The sequence below is a fragment of the Equus quagga genome, chromosome 12 (genome assembly GCF_021613505.1).
Source record: "Equus quagga isolate Etosha38 chromosome 12, UCLA_HA_Equagga_1.0, whole genome shotgun sequence".
Classification (NCBI taxonomy): domain Eukaryota; kingdom Metazoa; phylum Chordata; class Mammalia; order Perissodactyla; family Equidae; genus Equus; species Equus quagga.
In genome coordinates, this window is record NC_060278.1 from 15,616,481 (window position 1) to 15,639,417 (window position 22,937).

General features: G+C 34.7%; 1 protein-coding gene across 2 annotated transcripts in view; it reads right to left on the reverse strand.

The window, feature by feature from the left end:
* Positions 1-567: 567 nt before the first annotated feature.
* ARL5B (ADP ribosylation factor like GTPase 5B) overlaps positions 568-22,937 on the reverse strand; it is a 28,900-nt gene continuing 6,530 nt past the window's right edge. For both annotated transcript variants that reach the window (XM_046679351.1, XM_046679350.1), the window contains exons 2-6: positions 14,321-14,381; positions 12,593-12,740; positions 9,519-9,602; positions 8,070-8,221; positions 568-6,980 (exon numbers count right to left, since the gene is read on the reverse strand). In XM_046679351.1, coding sequence (XP_046535307.1) covers positions 6,932-6,980; positions 8,070-8,221; positions 9,519-9,602; positions 12,593-12,736 — 429 coding nt within the window. In that variant the 5' untranslated portion in view covers positions 12,737-12,740; positions 14,321-14,381 and the 3' untranslated portion in view covers positions 568-6,931. The remainder of the gene's footprint in view (positions 6,981-8,069; positions 8,222-9,518; positions 9,603-12,592; positions 12,741-14,320; positions 14,382-22,937) is intronic.

Sequence of the window (22,937 nt, forward strand, 5' to 3'; positions counted from 1 at the left end):
AAGGAGCTTTGTACCACGACCAGGGGACAAAGATCAAATATATTTCCATTATACCACACACACACTTGGATTCCCCTTCTCTGATAAATGTACCTTCTGCTAGGCCACAGTTATTTGGACCAGAGAGAGTATGGACGAGAGAGAGTAACTGACCCAATGCAGGGAAGTGAACAATTTCCCTGGGGAATACCAACCTGTAACTAAGAACCTATGGATAATCTGACTCTCCCTTGTACAAAGATAAAACTACAGGAGCTAGTAGATTTGGTCATTATCTGCCATGTGGACTAGGAAACAGAAAAATCCAGCCTAGTGAAAGATTGAGAAGAGATGGGTAGGAGAAAGATAACTTCCTGGTTTCTCCTCAGTGTTCCTGGGTCTCTGGTCCCAGGCTATTCCAGAAATCTAGTTGTACCCTTGACCTTGGGGTTCCATGAGCACCCGCCAACTAACCACATCCTCATGATAAAATTCCTCTCTCTCGGTTAGGTGGATTTCTATCACTTGCAACAAAGAGACTGTTAAAACAGATTTTTATCTTTAAAAGAAAACACTGGGCTCACGTCATATTGGAAAAGTAATTATTTATTATGACAAAAATAAAACTTGTTGACTGAAAACAAATGAACATTACACTGTATTGCACCATGATTGCAAATGAGCCAAAATCTGTCTAAAAGATGAACATTCCAGAGCAAACAGCATCCTTTTACTTGGGTAAGTAGGCATGCAAGCAACTCATTATAACATAATTGTAGAAATAAAAAAACATGATTACCAGCAATCTAACCTTAACATATAAAGGAAGCATTTTATGACAGCAACGAAGCTATTAAAAATTTTTAAACATGTTTTTAAACCACCCCACCATTAGGAGAACATGCTTTGAACCATTTTCAAGAAGTGATGGTGTGAACGCACATCAATTTATTTGCTGTTTTAATTTTATTAATGCTTATATATTGGCCCAATAGCACACATTTCAGCTGCTTGGGTGGGGTTAAAAAGCACAGTTTGTGGTGTGAAAAACATTTTTTTCTCTGTACAACACCAGGGGGCTCACAGAGAGATCCAATTCATAATTTTCACCTTATTAACTCCATCTTCGATTTGACCAAGCTGATTAGCTAAGATACTGGTACAGCTTTGCAGAAAGCCTGAAGCTTGATGGAGAACAGTCTGTGTTTAAACCTTAAGAAATGAACATAAATATAAATACAGACACTTTAAAGTAGTTTTACATTCTGAGGCAAGAAGTGTTTTATACAGGGCCTGCTGTTTCCTCTTTAATGCTCTAAAGCACCAATTTCTGTTAAGATGGCAATGTGTGATTATAATATCATATTTCGATTAGAATAAATGAAAGAGCAAGGCTGTCACTGCTTTCAGGTTTTTGTTTTTTTTAAACCATGCTCTGTGCAATAGATGACTAGGATAAAATTTATAACTATTATATAATTGGAAAAAATCATAACCGTCATTTCACGCTTTTAATGAAATAACAGCTAATTCTTTTTTTAAATCAAAACTAAAAGTTTTCATAACTACACTGAACGGTTTACTCCAAGAGAACAAAATAGTCCCTGAATTTCCTGAGGGAAATGTAAGAAGATTAACATGATTATAGTCTCTTATGAATAGAGCTAAAATATGCAAATAAATTAGACATGGCCAAGATCAACTGATAGTCATTTGACATCTTACCAACACTGATGGACATATATTCACAGTATAACATAATCAGTCAAATTTTAGGGTTTTCCTTTCCCTTATTTGATTTTAATTAAACTAATTAAATACTGACTGAGCCCTTGCCCACGTGTTTCAATGAAGACAATATGTGGATTGCTACACCACGTTAGCCCTGCTGGTGTTAAGTAAGAATAAAACAAATCAGAATCCCCAACGAATGCTCTCCCTTAGCTGTGAATTGTGCATATTTCAACTGCAGTTTGGGTGAAGGGGGTACTTATGGGATGGGGCAACATCCCACAGACTTCAGCAAAGCACCTTATGGATTGAAAAATGAGGTAATTTTAAAAAATTTTACAAGTTTGTGCAAGAGAACATTTCCATTCTTCTAGAACTGTTTTCTATTCCAAAAACTATGCACGGCACATTTTACTACTTCTCCATTTCTAGGAGAAAATGTAGATTATAGGTTTAAAAAAATATAAAAGATGCCTCTATGTGACTACACTCTCAAATTCTAAAAACCTGATCAGTCTTCAGTCCTTTGGCCACATTAAAAATAATACAGGCCATCTGGTTGTACAGTAAAAGATTGTACTTTCTAGGAATTTTAAGTGCCTTAAATGGTAGAAATTCACTGTTTTCATTCAAATTTTCTCTTAATATCTTTTTGAAGATTTTTCTATCCCACGTTTATTATCAAGTGTTTTGACTTCTGTTTCTAGTTATGCCTCTATACCTCCAAATTAACATTTCCCAAATATTTTACCAAACCATATACATTTATAGATGGGTTAGGTTTGTTGAACACATTGTTTTCTACTTTAAATTTAAAACGGAGGAGTTGAAAATATTTTTTTTACTGGCCTTCTCTATTTAGCCTTGGCCACCTGGAACTCTTAAAAAATACTTCTGGGGAACCTGACTTTTGGATTTCAGTCCTCGCAGGAATGTTAAATGAATAAGGATGAGACAGTACCAAAAAAATTAACCTTGAATATGAACTACTCTCAGCTTTATAGAGACATTTGTAAAATATTGACTCCTGGCTGCACTATCGCTTCAACACTGGAAAGTCAAACACAACTGGAGTTCAGGGTGCCATCTGAAGCCAATAAACTCTGAACAAACTAACCACTTCTAGCTAGTAAAAGCCAGGAAAATGAGCAACGTATTCTCTAGAAGAGAGTATTTCCAACACACGCTGGTGTTATATAAGTAGCTCAATATATTTTCTTAGCAATACGGCTTATTTTCTCTTTTGCAGTGCCATTAGCTATTAGTTCAATTTAAGCTGAGTAGCAGTCACTAGCTGATATTTTGTTTCATTTGATTGTATTCATGTAAATGAAATGATAATCAGGTGAGAATCAAAGAGATAAAAATGAATTTAATATTACGTGTTTGCTAGTATTTTTTTGGTTTTTCAATTTTAACATAGTGTATAAGGACTCAGAATTTTAAAACCAAAAGACAGGTTAGAATTCTAGTTTGCTTAAGTTCCTCATTTGGGAAAAAACAGGAAGGCCATGGACAGTAATTATCTAAAGTCAACTAGACAAATAGCCAAATTAAGATTCAAATGCACTTCTTCAGATAGTCACCACAATATCCTACCAAACACAAGTTACCAGCTGTATGTCGAAGTGACTGTACCCTGGCAAAACAGAAAAGATCCTTCAGAACTGAACTGGATGTGAAATGTTGGCTCTAAAGCCATAAATGAAAAATTAGATTCACAATGTTGATCTTAAAAGAGAAAGGTCAATGGAATTTGTCCATCTATAGGCAGAATAACAGTGCATTTTTTTCTAACGATATGGTTTTAGATAGTTAAGAATTAAATGAGTGCTAGTCAGAAACAATTCTGTTTATAATTCGTCCTAAGATACTACACCAAAAAGATTTCTTTTAAAAAATAAAGCTTTCACTGTTTTCTTTAAAATTTTCTTTGCTTTGTGATTCCCCATAACTCTTCAGAGAATGCTGCTTAGAGCACTGCCTATATCACTGTTTCCACAGGAAAATAATTATTTTCTCTTTATGCTATAGATAATGAAAACTAATTTATTATTAATCAAAATGGCTATCACTATAGGGGCGGCACCCATTTAAAAATTATTTTTAACAATGAAACTCTAATTTATTATTTTACTTCTAATGAATATAGAATAAAGTTATACCTTTAAGCATACTAACACAGAACCTAAAAGCAAAAATTATATATTTAATCATCAGTTTTTCAATAGATTATGTACATGCTATGTCAGATTTTGAGGAATTAGATTACACTAACAATACAAAAGATGCAGTATGTTCCCATATAAAAGAGGCCGTTAATTCTAAAAGAGTTCTCGAATGGGCTTCAAGAACAATGGGTTTAAATATGAAGAATGTAACATGTTCAAAATTAAGAAAAATGTCATATTTGAACTTACAAGAGTAGAGATTACATTTCAGTTATAATAACATATTGAAAAGATTTGTTAAAATTTCGTTTCCTCATCCTCAAATTAAAACAAAATGTAGAATAATTTCCTGAAAGCAATGTGAGTGAGTCCCTTGCTTTTCACTACTTACTAGAAACTTTGCTAGGCAACTGAAGGGCTGACGGAGAGGGTGAAACTGGAATTATGTCCTTGTTAAATTAATTGGCCGCTAATCTGATTTCTAAAGAACAGGTATAGTACAAAATTGAGAACTCATTCAAAACATGAATAAAGGCACTAATCACAAATTTACATTTTTCTATCAGACAGTATCTTATTACAATGAATGTCAGAATTGATGCTTTAGTATTAGATACCTGCTTGGGTCAAAACATTCTCTTGGAGTAAAGGATAATCAGTTTTTACACTACTGTAACAGGAAATATCTAATGAGAACCTATAAAATACTTTTAAAAATTCTTACATGAATTTCCTAATTGAACCTTTCTCAATTGTTGGCACAAAATCTAGCTGAATGCCAATTTCATCTTCAACACACAGCTTACATAAATCATTTCTAACCGAAAACTAACAAAATGTGTTTAAAAAAGGATTTAGAAAATAAAATAAATTGTTTTAAAAATTAAATAGAAAACTTGAGTCCATACTAGTTGTTTGACAAAATACAATCAACTATTAAAAACACTTTTAATATAATGCTGATGTGGTAATATAAAAAATAACCATATAATTTGATAGAAGAAAATTGAGCCAGCCCATCTTACTAGATACAAGATACAAATTTCATAATAAGAACGAATACAGGAGTATCCAATACACTTTTTCTCAGGACAGAGTTAAGCAAATTACCCTCAGTATTTATAGCTAAACTATAAAACCAAGATAGAAATTCCAGCAAAGTGTGCTTTAGGTAAATGATATTTTCCTAATTCCTCCCACCTCCCCGACCCCACGACCACCACATACACACCACAAAGCATCCATATTGGTTTATGTCTGCTTTTCTCTCATGTCCTTGATTATGGGTTAAATAAAAACAAAATTTATCCTCTACCTGGTACAGAATCACTAAGAAAAAGGTTCAAAACAAGGTTAATAAACAACTAGTTCCCCAAATCCAGAAAGCTTTCCTCTGGCTATTTCTCAGTTCTAGGATGTCTACCACTAAAGAGAAATCAGAAAAGTGTTACCACGCTCAACTAAATTAATGAGACTAAATATAATAAATCAACTATACCTGAAAACAGAGCAAAATTTAAACCAACTTACAATAAAAAAATATTAAAATTAAAATTCCATTTTTGAACAGATGTTTTGATGTTCTTATGAACACTGAATCCTATTTTTGACCCAAATGAAAATACTACAAAAAATGAAGTATTATTCTCTAAGTAAGCATTTTATCCCTTTCATTATAGCAAAATCACACATTTGAAACAAAGAGGATCAAAATTACAATACTTGTCCTCCCTCTTAAGGTGTTCACTGTTAATTTTCATATTAGACAATGCCTTGAAAACTTTTTAGTGCTACCTAATAAATAAACTCTTGACAGATTATGACTTTTTCTTCCTACTTTTTAAGTTGTTAGTGTATTAACTTTGAGTCTTACAGTAATATTCTAAATGGTAGGATCAAATTCAGTAGTTTCCTATAATCCAGCGAAAGATTTTAGAACAAGAGGCATAACCACAAAGATGGCAATTGTTTCAAGCCTATTACACTACAACCTCAGACAGATTCAAGGAAAGCCACGTGGTTTTTTAAGTAACATACTGCTGGTGGTAGAAATACTATTATAGACATAATTTCCAATTTTAAGAAATAAAATGAACTGTTTACACTTCTGCATTAGCTATTGCCCAAAACTTTAGATGCAATGTCCTTGCAAATGGAATACTTGAATACTTTGCTGATAAAGATGTCTGAAACTGATAGTAAAATATATTCCAAGTGTCTTGTTTTAGTCTTAGTGCGGGTATGCTTCAGTAACTTCGAAAGTTATTATATGCATTGAATAATGTGACATTCTTAAAATACCAGATTTATCCAAAATATTTACTATCAAAGTGGGGCTTTCAAATCAATATTTCACCTTGATTAGTTTTTAACCAAAACTAATCCCAAGTTGTAGGCAGAAAAGTGAATTTAATTCTTTTAGATAAATAGCCTACTTGATTTCTGTGCTAATAGTAACTTAAAATTACTCCATGACTTGCAACAATGGGGGAGGTTAACTCACTTACAGGCAGTTCTCATGATGTTAGCCTTCCTTACATATATCTTCTAGGCAGATTTCTTTATAATAAGTTCTGTCCAAAAGATATGTGGTTTCTACGGGAAGCAAATCTTTAGTGCTGGTTAAGTTTGCAAGCAGTACCTGATGATCACTACTACATTGTCAAACCAGTTAATTATCCGGTGGGAGAAGGAGATGATCAAGAATTGAAAGAAATTGGTCATTAAAGTTGTTACAATACTTCAGCAAACATTAAACATATGACAAACATTTCTTCCAAGGCAGTCACTGAATAATTAAAGAAGCAGTCAGAAGAATTCTGGTGCTGAAAACAATTATACATAATGTTCATCCAACTGAAGATTAGTGCATTAAAAAAAGTTAAGAAAAAATCTTTTATGTTCCAGTTCAGCTGCACTTGATTCAAGTGTTGCTTATAGAGGTTTGTGTTGTTATAAATTAAACATGCTGCTGCCTTAGCAGCCAAAGGTATTAGGAAAAACTGTTCATGTCACAGAATAAATAGAGGAGTCTCTTTCGAGTAAAAGAGTTATCTCACACCAATCCGGGAGGTCATCCACTCTAGACCTTGGCATAACCTGCAACAAAAGACAGAAGTATTTTCAAAAGGAAAAACTTTACACTCAAAAATTGAAAGCATACTTACTATTTTTAAGTCTTATCCAAAGGTTGATAACTACAATAATTCTTTATACACTTAAGTGACAATAAGCAGGTGATGCTACAGTAAGTGGAATTTTTAAGAGGGAGATTCACTTAAAATGATCTTAATCAGTTGAGTAATGTGGGAAATTGCGTCAGTCTCATCTTGAAGATACAGCTTTGGTGGTTTTGCCATCAAGACTGCAAATACTTCCCACCTTTGAAGATTAACTAGAACTGAAACCACTAGAGAAAGACAACAGGAACTTCACCTTACCCTGCTCAATTCTAAAGCACGAATGCTCATGGCCCAGTCTTAAAAGTACAGGTCAAAAAAGTCTACATACAGTTATTATGTTATACAAGCTATTTCTAGTATGAGAAAAACTAGAAGGTCAGGTTGACTTGAGGATAAACAAGTTCCTGGAAATAAACTGGGTAATCCATGTATAAACCTCTGGGTTCTCCTTGGCCTACTACATCCAAACTCAAGTTCTCAGAAAAGGAAGACACTATAATGGTGTTTGTCTCAAATGTTGATTGTCTAGAAGTATGCGTCCCAAAAAGACTCCTGATAATACAGGAGATATACTCTAGTGGCAGGCTGGGAGCTTGGGCTTAATGAAGCCCTCACAGAAAACGTGAAATTTCTTTGAAGCTTCCTCTTTAATTCAGGCGACATTACAGTTTTTTCCCAGTTAGTAAATGATGAACGCAAGAAATGAATAAAAACTAAAAATCTGGATTGTGAAAACTTGATTCAAAAGTTTGTTACTGTCTTTTTTTGGCAAAACATTCTGTTTATACTAAAGGTTACAAAAAATTTGTCAGTAACAAACTGTAATTTAACAATAGTAATTGACTAAAATTACTTCAACCCTGTAAGCCTGAGACACAATATAAAAACTATCTTTAATTATGAACAAAAAAGGAATAGGATCAAAGAGAAAAAACAAGTTGGCTTAAAAAAGTTGAAAGAAATTTGAAAGAAGTCATACCTGCCCCCCATACTGATGAGCACTTACCCTTCTCCTGTTAAGGCACAGCAAGACTGAATGTGCCACGGATGATCCTTAATCGAACTAAGGGTGAGGTATTTGGAGATTTCAGCTGCTGTCATACACCCTTTCATATCCTGTTTATTTGCAAAGATAAGAACTCCGGCCTTCCGTAAATCCTGCAATCAATAAGAAGTATTTCTAATACATGAAATACCACAATTCAATTAAGTTAATGCAGCAGGAAGATGAAATATGCCCTACTGGACGGTTATAATAAAATTCCTCTACTTTAAAACAATGAGGTACTAATATTTAATTTCAGAATTTTATTGAAATAAAAATAAATTTTCTAAATAACCATGATTCAATGATTCACTCTAACAAAGGCAGATTAATTAACATAAGCTGGATAATTAAGTTATTTTTCTATCATTGGCCAAAGGGATCAAATTAAAAGTAAAATAAACCTGAATCTTAAATATGGACTTATAATTGTATAAGCAATATTCTAATGGGCAAATATGGCAATCTGTTGCTACATACTACAGAGTTTCTCCAAAATTTAAAGGACAGTACTGAGGGTGAGGGCTGGGCAATACTTATTAGTCTTTGTATAAACTAAGCTCATTCATTCATGTTCACTCTAGCATTGTTTATACTATCAAGATATCAGGAACAGCCTAAATGTTCATTAAGAGAAGAGCAGATCAACTGTAGTAAAGTCATATAGTGGAACACTATGTAGTTGTTAAAAGGAATGAACCAGTAAAGTTGTATGTACTAACATGAAGAAATCATAATGGTATGCAAAAAAAACCCCCAAAACCAAGTTACAGAAAGATATATATATGATACCATTATATAAAATTTTATGAACATGGAATATAATATTCTGTACAACTGGCAGGTGCATAAACATGTAGAAAAAGTACAAAAATATGCATAGGAATGATAATCATTACTTTTAGGACAGTGGAATTCTTTTAGGATTCTCTGAGAGAAAAAGGAAGGAAATCCGATTCTCCAGTCTGGTCTCACAAGATATTTAATATCTTATGTTGAATGATAAGTGCATGAATGTGTTTTATTACTTAGTCTTTTGTACATCTGAAATATTTTGAATTAAGTGATCTCAAATTATTCAGTAAAGAATTTTCAGTTCTTATAAACTCTTGGGGAAAAAACAAGTTTTCCTCTTTCTGGCCTCAATTTATCAGACTTTTTAAAGAATGAATAAATAGTTTTAACTTGGAAAAATCTTTTCAATAAGAGTAGCAGTCTACACAGTAATATGTTGGGTTTGTTTTTAAGTTTGAAAAAGTAATGAAAATTTGTGATTTCAAGACTTCATCAATTTAATACCACATAAAACTCTGTTAAGAAATAACAGCAGAGCACATTAATCTTTGTAAAAAAGCAAAACCAGTATACAGATGCCTTATTCCAGTGTTTATGTTTACTTTCACAATTTACCTCATGAGCCAACATTCTGTATAATTCTTCTTTCGTAATAGCTAGCCGTTCCCTGTCAATGCTATCAACAACCAGAATGATGAACTAGAAGACAATTAAAAAGAAAGAAAACGGAATGAGATGTTGAAGTTTTCTGCAAAATTACTCTCAAGTGATAGACCAGAAGTACTTTCTTCACATGGCATCGTCAGGACTATAACAGTCTACTGCTTTTTCATCATAAAGAGTTTATATTACACTGCGATAATCGCATCAAGCAGTAAAGCCCAAATGTAAGAAAATAACTCCTAACTTCAACAAATAAACAAATAAAACTTGAACAAATAAAAACATCCCCAAGTTTATGAAAAAAAATGACATCTGAATACATAATACTTTGTAATACTAAGATTTATTTTAAAATGCAGGTAATAAAAATGGAATTTTTAAAAAGAAAGTCACAGTAATTTAAATAACTTACTAAAACTTTATTTATTTATTGCTGGGAAAGATTTGCCCTGAGCTAACATTTGTTGCCAGTCTTCCTCTCTCTTTTTTTCCCTCCCCAAAGAGTCAGTACATAGTTGTAAGTTCTAGTTGTGGGTCCTTCTAGTTCTTCTATGTGAGCCACTGCCACAGCATGGCTACTGACAGACAGGCGGTATGGTTCTGCGCCTGGAAACCAACCCCGGGCCGCCAAAGCAGAGCATCCCAAACTTTAACCACTAGACCATTAGGGCTGGCTCATTAAAACTTTAAAGTACCCTATAATCATTCATTTAAGCAATCAATAATTATGTATGTTTAAGATAGTCTCCTGACTATTAGAAAGAAGTACATAACTAGTTTGAAAGAAAAAGAGAAACACATTTTTTAAGAAACTAATAAAGAATAAGACATTGTTATATAACAATATTAACAATAAAAGCACAAGGAAAAATGTGCTAAATAGAAACATATATGCTTATAATATGCTAAAGATGATGCAGATGAAACTGAAGGAGAGAAGAACAAAGAGAACTGGGGACAGCTGTTGGTAATGGTGAAAAAAGGTGGGTCCTACTCATAAAAAACAAAAGCATCTTTGGTAAGAAAAATAAGAAGATACAGTAGGAAAGGGCCCTTAAATTGAACATCTTATGCAGAAGGAAAAGTTAAGAAATGAGATTAAATGGTGTTAAGGGTTACAGGAGTGATGTAAAATAGAGCCAAGGTAGGGTAGAATCAGATTATTCACATGACCTTAAAGTCAGGCAAAGAGACAACTACAGTAATTTGAATATAAACTGAGATGGCCTTGGAAAGAAAACAGAAGGGATAAATGTAAGAAACACAACAAAGTTAGAATGCACAGAACATGAGGAAGTAACTCTGGAAGTTAATGAGAGGAAGGTGTAAGGAATTAGTTAACAGTTGGAACTCCTCGTATTTTAATGGAGACATTTCAGCTTTGGGATGACTCCTCAATGGAAAGAATTTAAGAAGCAACACAAGTGTGAACAAAGTAGTCAGGGAAACACTACATAGCTAAGATCCCTCCCTGGAATCTACAATTGCAAATACGACGTGCTGTATATACTGGTGTGCTGTAACAAAGCCCAAAGGTTCTTTGTAGTCACTTTGAAATTCATACAGATATAGTTTATTAAAGAACATTTCATGCAAATCAGGTTAGTAATAATGTATTTCTTTCTGGACCATGCTAAGTCTTCTAGAGTTTAAGTAATTTCAAAAACTACCCCTTTGTAATGCTATAAATACACAGGGATCAGCTAGAATCAACTCTGACCTAGTCATCAAAGAGAGCTGCTCTTTCACACTAGAGTTTATTATGAGCTTTGAAAAAGTATTAACAGCTAAGCTGTTTAAATAGTCACATGCTAACATGTTCTTCCCCTACTGTCCAACCTAGTTTCAGAATGTTATTTTACTGTAGAAATCTATATTAAGCTAACCTATAACCATAACATTTGCTTACCAACCTATTTTCCCCTGCAAATAAAAAAGATTAAGTATTACCACACTGCTAAATATCTACAACCTATCATGCCATCCTGATTTGACTAGTCATACATTGCACTAGAATATATACACATACACGTATGCCATTACAATACGAACCGAGAGGAATATGTATTTTTTTAATTTATAAAGGCAACTTATTCACCAAAAATTCCTTGCATCCCACCCCCACCTCCTCCACACTCATCTCTCAACAAAAACCACTCAAGTTTTAAGAGGCTTCATTTTAGAAAAAATAATTGGTTAGGTGTACTTCTTTGTGAAGAAAAAATATGGATGCAATTTTACATTAGTGTTCTGAAAGAAAACCTCTCAATAGCACTGCATGGTTTAAAAAAAAAGTCTGCCTCCAAGAAGAAATGAAAACAGAGATAGAAGATATTTCAGACTGTTTCCCAGGTTGGCTCTGAACTAGTAAAATAATGAAGTCAGTGACAGAGACTTCTAGGGGGTGGCCTGCAAATCCATTTTTTTTGTTGTTGTTGAGGAAGATTCGCCCTGAGCTAACATCTGTTGCCAATCTTCGTCTTTTTGTATATGAGCCGCTGCCACAGCACGGCCAGTGACAGACAAGTGGTGTAGGTGTGCACCCGGAAACCGAACCCAGGCCACAGCGTGCTGAACTTAACCATTAGGCCACCAGGGCTGGCCCTTCCATTTGTTTTTTATTTAAAATATTATCTCACCAAAATTTGGAATGTTCAATTTATGTTATTTGAAAATCATGTACTAAATTATGCTTAAAATACTTTATTCCTCCCCTAACCAAGGCCTCTTATAAAGCTGAGAAAGGTTATGTAATTTATCATAGTGTCTGATATCTCCAACAATGGTGACACTACAGAATTATGGTGAGGATGACCTGAGACAGCCTGCACAACAATAAGCACTCTAATAATAGCTTCCATTACTCTTTCTACTGCTTCTTCTCATTCATTTGAAAACCTCAAATTCCTTAGAAAAAAGGATCTTATTAAAATGCAACTGTCAATATGCCTTAAATACAGCCTATCTATTTTCTGGGTTTACTCTTTGGTTCTTTTCATTAAAATTCAGAAGTAATTTTAGTATACCTCCGTGTTTGAGTAATACGTGTTCCAGGATGACCGCAGTGACTCTTGACCACCAATATCCCACATAAGAAAATGAGTGTTCTTCACAACTATTTCTTCCACATTGCTTCCTATGGTTGGAGATGTATGAACCACTTCATTCATTAAGCTGTTGAAAGACAGACACCATAAAAACTCGGTTGTATGTCTTAAGAACCTGAAGCAAGTTTTATCTGTATTTTTTATCTGTATTTTTAATATGAATCAAGCTTCCTTATCTGTGTCAATGATAGTAATCGTTAGTATCAAAGATAGAACCTTGGAAAACATTTGTGCAAACAAATATCTAGACAAAGAACAACTCCTGAAGGAAGACTGTTTTCTGGTTTTTGAATGGAATAAACTACAAGTTTGATCTGGATAAAAGGGAACCGTGTGGTGTGAGTTTGCAATTCTGTGGCCAAAATTCCAATACCACCATGCCCTGTTATCAGAGCAGAAGCGATGCCCCATCCTGAAAGAGCAAGTTTCTAGGGGACTGTGACATTATAGCAGGCTATCTACAATTTTGAAGACTGTGAGAAAACTAAGACTTGGTTCAGTCATAAAAATTGGTTCAGACTCAAACTACAGTCTTTAAAAGACAGGCTACAGGCAAATGAAAATTGTAATGAAAATTAACTATACAAATATTTAGAACACAGATGCTCATACCACATTTATTACCATCATCATGGGTTAAGCCACATTCATTCATTCAGGAAATATGTATTTGCCTATAACATGCCAGTACCGTGTTGAAGGAAGCTTGCAACTCTCTCTTTGGTTTTATATATATATTTTTAAGCTATATGCAAAGTTGTTTCAACAACCATGACAGGTTTCTGAAAAGTTTATATTTGGTGTTTAAAGGCCAAATCATACTAAACTACATAATGACCAATGAATGACGTTTTAAAGAAAAACAAGTAGTTATTCAACTCTGAAATAACAAGCCATAAATTAGTAGTTTTTTAGCAAAGTACCTGAAGAATAGATTAAGCACCTCTTAAGTGCAGTATTTCTGGAGAGCTGCTGGCTGAAAACACTTAAGATGAGGTGGGAAGAGATAAGAACCACACAATGGTGCACTGTACTTTGTAACTATTGGTTAAAATGCTTGGGACAGAGACTGTTTCCATTGCTTAACAAGGATCATTTCACTGGCACTGAAAGGATAATGGGTGGTTCTTTGACAAGTAGATAGATGGGCTGTTAAAATTTCCTTCAAGTATTAATGTATTTCTCTGAAAGTCTGAAGCCTCTCCCTGTTGCAAGCTACTAATGCAATATTTTCAGGGGTCATCTTCACCTCTTCTGATTTGACAAGTCTGGTTCAACAGCAGCGGACCTATTAGTAGCAACTGCTTCCTAAGAATATCAATCTATTCACATGAACCTCAGTGTGGGAAGAACTAAGCAAAATGCACTTTATCATCTCACTCCAGCATTATAACTTGTGCTTGGTTTATTTTAGTTTAACATTAATTCTTTCTTTCAAGGCCAGAAAATGACACGTCTTTGGCGAGGCCTTAGCAAACAGAACAGTTTGTCTTATTCACTTTATAAATTTCGTATTTGGTAAAATACAAAACCATACGTTTAAGTTTTTCCATTATATTGTAATGGTATCTCATTCTTACTAATTATACAAAATTACTTCCAATAACTAAAATAATGAAAACTGTTTAAACAAACACCCATACTTACAACTGATAAAGAATGGTGGTCTTCCCTGCATTATCCAGCCCCACTATAATGACTTTGTGTTCTACAAAAAGAAAGCAAACCGTAAACATTTAACACTGCTGCGCACTACAAGTACATGCTTTCCACAATGATTATTAGTTAGCTCTCTACTGAGAAGCATTCACTGGATATTTATTACTGGATTGTTAAAATACAGAAAAAAAGAGAACTCTATGATGCCAAGACTATCTGCTTTAAGTGAGGCAACCCATTATGATATTCTCTATCTAGCTCACTTACAAAAGAATGTGGGAGATAAGGAAGCACAAGAGAACTTTGTCCTTACACTGAGTTTGGGGGGGGGGGGACCCAAAGACTAATCTTGGCGAAACATGATGACTTACAATGTAAGTTTTAAAAAAAGTGTTCTACACACCTGCTTGCCATCTCTACTAATCAAATTAGCTTTTTATCAAGTTGTTTCTACACCTGGATGTACCATTCTACATGTATCAAGATCTTTTCTTCCTTTCACTTAAAAATCCAATTTAAAAGATAAAACTGAAAAGTTTTCCTGTTGCTAATAAGACACATATTTTCAACCGGTTTTTCACTCTTTCCATTAATTTACAGATAAATAAGCAACTACTTAGTCTTTAACGCTTTTTCAATGTGGACTTTACAACTCTTTTAAGCAGATACTGTTTCTGCTCTTTGTGCAACAAAACCTTTGCAGTCCCCTCCTGACTTCTGGTGCCATGCAGTGAACAGTCACTTCTTTCATAAGCAGTTTTTAAGACCTGTCTAATTTTTCTGTTACATGGTCGATGTTCTGAAACCTCCTTTGAACACAGAAAACGCTCCAGATTATCATCTTCTCTGGATTTTAACCTATATAGAATATATTAAAGATTCCTCTCTTTCAGAGCACAACACTTAAAAAGCTACTAGTGAACCTGAACAGGGTATGTTAGGTAGCTGCCATACGAACACCACAATCAACTGATTTGTAGCCAACGACACGACACATTTTGTATCAGAACCCTGCTCCCCTTAATCTCCAATGAATGTCAAAATTCTGATTACATATCTAATCAAATATCAGGTCAGGCCTCCTACTCTCAAGTGTTAATACTGCATTGTCAAAAAGAGGGGCCATAATTCGCAGACAAGATCTTAGGTGACAAACCAGCTTCGTATCTTCTAATGACCTGTATGCTGCAGGTACTGTCTATAATACTGCAAGACAAATGACATGGTCCTCTGGAAGGCCTATTTGCACTGTGGCAGAAGCTGCTTTATAACAAACAAAACAAAACAAAACTTGTTTGCTTATTATAACTGACTATAATTCTCCTTTTTTGACCCTTTTGGTTTGTATCCCCTAATTTCTAATAGCACCCCTCTTGAAGCGTTGCCCTGGTTTTCTCCCTTACAGTGTGAGAACAAGAGCGCTCTCTTATCAGCAGAGGAACAAGCATTCTCAATTTTGGTGACAGCTGGAAAGCACCTGGCCAGCATCTGGAGATCACAGGGCCACTGCAGGCATAAGGAAGCCACCAGACTAGAACTAAGTTAAACGTGGGTACGCACACTTCTCTGGTAGAATGGAATGGAAGGAATGTACTAGATGGTTCACCTGGTTCTACTGTTCGTTGTTGAGGCAACTCAACGAACACTCAGGGCCATTTTTACACAGTCCTGCTCCTTGCTTCACATTTTTTATGATGATGATGATCAAGGTATTGAAGACCTGTGACGGTAAAACTCATAAATAATGCATCATTTTGAAAGACTGGTCCCCAATTTGAACTAAGTCAAGGATGACTCAAGTAGAAATTTCATGAAAGTTGCATAAAGTTTCAACTGTTTGATTAACTTAAGGTCTTTTCACATTCCTTTTTTCCCTCACTGATAGACAATTCTAGCAATTAAGACAAAATGCAATTTCAACTGCATCTTATGATGAAGGCACGTACATCTATCCTTTGGGTAAACCAAGGCCTAGCTCCTGATGTTAAAATTACCATAAAAAATCTAAGTACGTAACCAAACATTATCAACAGAAAAGAAACAGCAAACTGTTTTAAGCAGGAAAACAACCAAGAGTTTATTTTAAATCTTTTCTTTGAGAAATCTCTTTAACATCAACTGTACTAAAGTAAAATCAAATTCAAAGGGCATTTACTAAAAAACCAAGTACAAAATAAAGGCTGTTTGTACTCTGTTGTGTAACAAATTCTTCCTTCTTCCTTCAAATGCCTTCATTGTACTTAGCTGCTACTTGGGTATGTCAATGACCAAAGACCTCGGTTCACAAATGCTAGTGAGGAAAGGTTTTACCTATTCAAGCAACAAGGAGAAAAATAGGTAAAGCGACATATACTCTCCCTATCGTAGGGAGAAAACTGAATTAATATGTTGCTTTAAATGTGCACAAGTGGTGTCTGGATTAATAAAGTATAAAGTTACTTGAAGGTACTGTTGAATCACAGTGGTCTATCAAATTTTCACAACAATAACATAGCAGAAGCATACTATCATGTAGTGGTAATGATATTGCCTGATGTTAAAAAGGCACTTTCATGGTGGAAAATATGAAAAATATGACTCATGCTTATTCTGCACTGCCGTCCTTTTGGTTGGGCATAATCAATAGGCCATTTACAGATCCTATTTGTATACTTGAAACAGAAAAAAATCAACTGAACTCTGTAACCGTGGAGCAGTTTCCCACAGAGCAGCCTTGATACCATCTCCTTTACCTGTCATAGTTAACTAAAGCAGATACGGAAAGATGCTTATAAATTTGTGCTATTTGTATCACCCAGCTATAATTTTCATTATTTGTTTAGCTAATAGGTTAAAAAAAGAACTTTCAAAATACATCAGTTATGGTTCAAGTCAGTGTCAACTAAGGTGAATTTTGAATTGCTGCCAATCAGATGAACACTGGACAGTTAACATCATTTTTACTTACAGAGCATTCAAATGTTTAAAGTTGTGAAGACAAAATTATACAACTGTATACTTTTATAACTGATCTTCAACACGTATGTGTAAGCCATATATTCTTAATTTCTAACACCTCAAACTACTCTCCATGAAAATGAGATATTTCGTTGATAGACTGAAACAGTCAATTCTCAGTTAACCTTAAACGGGCAAACTATAACATGGCTTATATTAAATTCTTTATTTAGAATGGATTTTGCAAATATAATTATAGAAAATTTACCTTCTTTATTGTTTTTCAGTAGCATTATTAAAATCAGTATGTTGTCACAGAGTATAAGCTGTCCATGTTCAGGACAGGAATGTGTGTCAGTTAGGGGTGGAGAGAGTAACAATTTAAAAGCTTTTGTGAACAGTCAATAATTTTGGGTTAAGACATTGCCATAAAGGATCAGAGTTATAATGAATCAGAATGTTTTTACAATATGCTGCACACTACGAGAATAGGTACATTGGCCATCCTATTTCACTGGGAATCTCTTCTGGGAGACCAAGTAGCAACTCCCCGCATCCCTGTCAGCCCAACAAAGGTCTGAGAGAGAAGAGTACTTCCAGCATTACTAATCTATGCAGCTCCAGAGGCCACCACAAAGAATGCTTCCTTATACCAAATGAAGAAAAAGGTCCAACCATGGTTTTAGTTTAATTTTGATCAAGTGTTTGCACAGAAGTTTCTCTGTGGTCTTGGCTATGGTGTTTGTTCTCTTGGATCTCCTTAAAAGCTGGTTTGCATTTTTCTGTAAGCAGGGCATAAAGACATAAGATTGGGCCAGCCCTGGTGGCCTAGTGGTTAAGTTCGCCAGACTTCACTTTGGCAGTCTGGGTTCAGTTGCCAGACACAGACCACTTGTCTGCTAGTGGCCATGCTGTGGCAGCAGCTCATATTCAGAAGGAGAAAGATTGGCACTGAATGTCAGTTCAGGGTGAATCTTCCTCAGCAAAAAAAAAAAAAAGAGAGAGACAGACAGACTATACAGTATGAGGCTTCAAAAGAAAATTAGTAAGAGCACTTGCCTGTAGACAAATACAGGTAAAATATGGCTAACAAGAAAAATGATGAAGAAAGGAGCTTCAAAAAGATAAGCGGAAGAAAAATCAAAGAAAATATTTTCTCCCTTTACTCAAGTTTAAAAATTTTTAGTTTTAGTATAGACACCAAACGAAAAGAATTCATAGTTTTAGTATAGAAGACCAAATGATGCAAACAGGCTAACACCAAAGAAAAGTATTAGAGAAGCACTAAATATTAGAAGCGTTGTTAAATTGTGAAATATTGTCAACATTTATCATGTTAAAATTGGATATTGTTAAAATATGTAATAAAATGATTAACTTTTAATTTTAAGACATAAGGAAGACCAAAAGATATCATGAAACAGGGATTGCTATCTTCTAGATAGTATATAGTATCTGTACTAACACTGTCATGTAACAAGTCTTATATGAACATAGTGTACGTAAACAAATTTTTAACTAAACAAAAAAAATGCTACGCCAAATTTGCTGACTTAGCAAATCTGGGATATTGCATATACAGAAAATAAGTCTGAATTATTACAAAGGGTAGGTAGTAAAAGTCAGAGGATGTAATATCACCATCTGAGACCTGAAGGCCAGGACAGCAAGGATGAGCACCCAAGGAAGAGTGGCTCTTGAAACAAAAAAGAAAAGCCAACTCTATCCTACTCAAAAACACACAGAACTACTGGCCTGGGCCACCTTGCTTAAATTCATAAAGAAATTGAGGTCTTAGGAAGTTAAGTAATTTGTTCTGGTAAACACAGGTAAAAGCTACCATTTATTTCCCTGTTCTTTTTGCTATAAAATACTGACTCCCCTCTCCATTCTTCAGGTTCTCTCCACTCCCACCACAGTACCCATATTCCTGGATGCCTAAATTTTGTTAAGACCAGTTAAATAAATCTTATGACTCAAGATTTATTGAGTTCATGATACGCCTGACTGTAATTTTGCGGTTAAGACTAACAAGGCAAGGTCTCTACCCTCAAAAATCTTAAAATCAGGTATGTGAAGAAGAACTTACAATATAGCATCATTACTACAAAGCAACACATACAGAGGTATCACACGGTAATATTCTTCAGGTTAAGTGAGATCTAGAATCCAACTCTTAGCTAAGGAAATGAAAGGTCAATAATAAAAAGGGATATTCTAGAGTGTCAGTCTATGTGTTTTACATGCATTATGCAAGTTAATCTTCATAATCATTCTATGAGGAAGTGATATTATTTTGCATTTTACTGATGAAGAGACTGAATCTCAGGTCAAATAACTTGCCTAAGGTTATAGTGCTGGGAAGTCTGGATAATGGTCTGCCAGCATGACGCCTCCCCACCTTTGTGACAAAATTGAGTCTTACAATAATAAATAAGAATAGCTCATTGGATAGAAGAAAACCTTCTGGAAAACAGGGAATTAAACACAGATAAAGAAGGAAGATCAGAGTCTCAGTAGGTAGAGCATCTAAGATCACGGGCCATGCAGAAGCACCCAAGGAAAGATAAAAGATGCTCCGCTTTCTCCAACTCACCGAACAAAAGCAATGAGAAGAGAGGCTTCAAGGAAGAAATACTGGGATTGATCTAACATAGGCAGCTCTCTGGAGAATTCAAATGCTGCCCAGTGGAAGGTTACAATCTGGAAGGCAAGTGTTAAGGAGCACAGACAATCCAATCCATGGTTTGCAAATCTGTTAGATGACGACCACCGTTAAGAAATATATTTTGCTGGATGGTAATTAGTCTTCGGGTGGTGAACATGATGTAATCTACACAGAATTCAGCATATATTACAATGTACGCTGGAAAGTTACATAATGTTATAAACCAATGTTACTGCAATAAAAAATAAACAAATTAAAAAATACACATATATTTTACATCATGACCCAGAACACAGAAAACAGAAACAAAAGTTTCAGAAAACAGTACCTTTACTGAGCTACATTCTGATAGTTTCTACGTTAGAATGTTCATACCTTTTAAAAATGCTGGTCCTCACTAAACTGACTTTATAATTTACTAATGGGTTATGCTAGGCAATTTAGGAAAAAAATTACTTGTATTTGAAAAATACAAGTGAATTGAGTGAGTACAAAAATATGAAAAATTTACAAATTTAAGAAGCTCAACAAACTCTAGAAAGGATAAATACAAAGAAAAGCAAAGCTAAGAACGTCATGGTCAATCTGCTGCTGACCAAAGAGAAAGGGAAAATCTTGATGGCAGCAAGGGAAAAATGAAAGGCTGCATAAAGGGAAGTAAAGATATGAATATTAGCTGACTTTTCACCAGGAAAAAAATGGAGGCCAGAAGCCAGTGGAATGACAACTTTAAAGCACTAAAAGAAAAAAGAAACAACCTAAGAGGCTATATGCAGCAAAAATAGACTTCAAGAATAAAGGCAAAATAAAGATATTTTCAGATAAAAGAAAATGAAGAGGACTCATTACCAGCAGAGCCACACCCCAACAATGCTAGAGTTCTTCGGCTTAAAGGGAAATTATACCAGATAAATTGAAAACATCAAAAACAGTAATGTGTATGGAAGAGAAAATTTTACCCTCTTAAAACTTTAAAGTACATGTGACTGTTTATAGCCAAAATTATAATGTTGTACTGTGCAGTTTACAACATATGTAGATACAATACATGTGACTTATAACCTTTAGGGTTATGAAGAACCAGGAGAGGGAAGAGTACAACCATACAGTCTCGAGGTTCTTATACTTTACAAGTGCTACATTATTAACTCTAAGTAGACTGCAAAAATGTAAGAATGTACGTTGCAATCTCTAAAAGGACTATAAAAATAATGTGAAAAGGACTCGCTAAAAAAGACAAAAAATAAATTAAAATGTAACTCGAAAAAAAAATTTTTAAAAACCAGTTAATCCAAAAGAAAGTGGAAAGGAGAAAAATAGATGGGACAAACAGAAAATGGTACAATATAGCATACCTTAATATCGAACCATATTGTAAATCCAACCACATCAATAAATTGGACTAAATATTCCAATTAAAACTGGGCTAAGCATTTCAATAAAAATAGATAAAAAAGCAAGATCCTACTATATGCTCTCTAGAAGAGATATACATTAGGGGCTGGCCTGGTGGCGCAGCAGTTAAGCACCCACGTTCTGCTTTAGCGGCCCAGGGTTTGCCAGTTCAGATCCCGGGTGCGGACATGGCACTGCTTGTAAAGCCATGCTGTGGTAGGCGTCCCACAAATAAAGTAGAGGAAGATGGGCACAGATGTTAGCTCAGTGCCAGTCTTCCTCAGCAAAAAGAGGAGGACTGGCAGCAGATGTTAGCTCAGGGCTAGTCTTCCTCAAAAAAAGGGCATATACACTAAGATACAGAACATCTGAACAAGACTAACAACCACCTTAACCAAATAAGCATTTATAGAACACTGCACACAACTGGAGAATACACATTCTTTTCAAGTGTGGACAGTACATACACCAAAACAGACTATATAGAGAAGAATTATAAAAAAAAGTCTCAGTAACTTTGAAAAAAGATACATCTTAAAGAGTATGTTTCTGACCACAATGGAATTAAATTAAGAATCAATAATAAGCTGTCTAGAAAAACAACAAATATTTGGAAACTATAATACATAAATAATCCATAGGTCAAAGAAGAAATCACATACAAAAAAAATTTCAAACTGTATAATGAAATACAACACATTAAAATTTGTGGAATGAAGCTACAGCAGTACTTAAGAGGGACATTTATAGCTTTAAAATGTTTATATATGAAAGGAAAAAGAGAGAAAAACAATAACACACACCCCACCCTTAAGAAGGTGGGGGGTGGGGTGTGGGGAGGTAAAGCAAACTTAAAGTAAGCAGAAGGAAGGAAATAACAGCAGGAATTAGTAAAACAGAAAACAAAGAAACAACAGAGAAAATTTAAATCTCTTTGAAAAGATGAACAAAACAAAGTTGGAGGAATGACACCTCTGCACTTCAAAATTTACTGTGTACTAGCACAGTAATCAATTTGGTGTACTATGGCACAGGGGTTAGACACACAGATCGACGCAAGAGAAGAGAGTCCAGACATAAGACTTAGATTTCTATGATCACTTGAGTTTCAACAAAGGCTCCAAAGCAATCCATTGGGAAAAAAGTCTTAGTAACCTACGCTGGAACAAGCAGATGCCCATAGAAAAGAATAACGAATCCCAATCCCTACTCACATCATAACTCCAAAATAATGCGAGGGGGCTCACAGACCTAAGTATAAAGCCAAAACCTCTAGATGACAGGAACAGGATACAGAAAGCAACAGACAGAACTAAGACTTCACCAAAACTAAAAATTTCCACTCAGCAAAAATCCCCATTAAGGCAATGGATAGGGAAGTCACAGACTGACAGAAAATATTTGCAAAACATACATCCAACAAAGGACTCAATTCCCAAATATATAAATACTTACGTATAGTAATTATTTTAGACAATAAAGAAATTGTTTTAGATAGGCAAGGTAGGGGCCAGCCCGTGACCAAGTGGTTAAGTTTGCACACTGCACTTCAGCCGCCCAGGGTTTCACTGGTTCGGATCCCGGGCACAGACATGGCACCGCTCA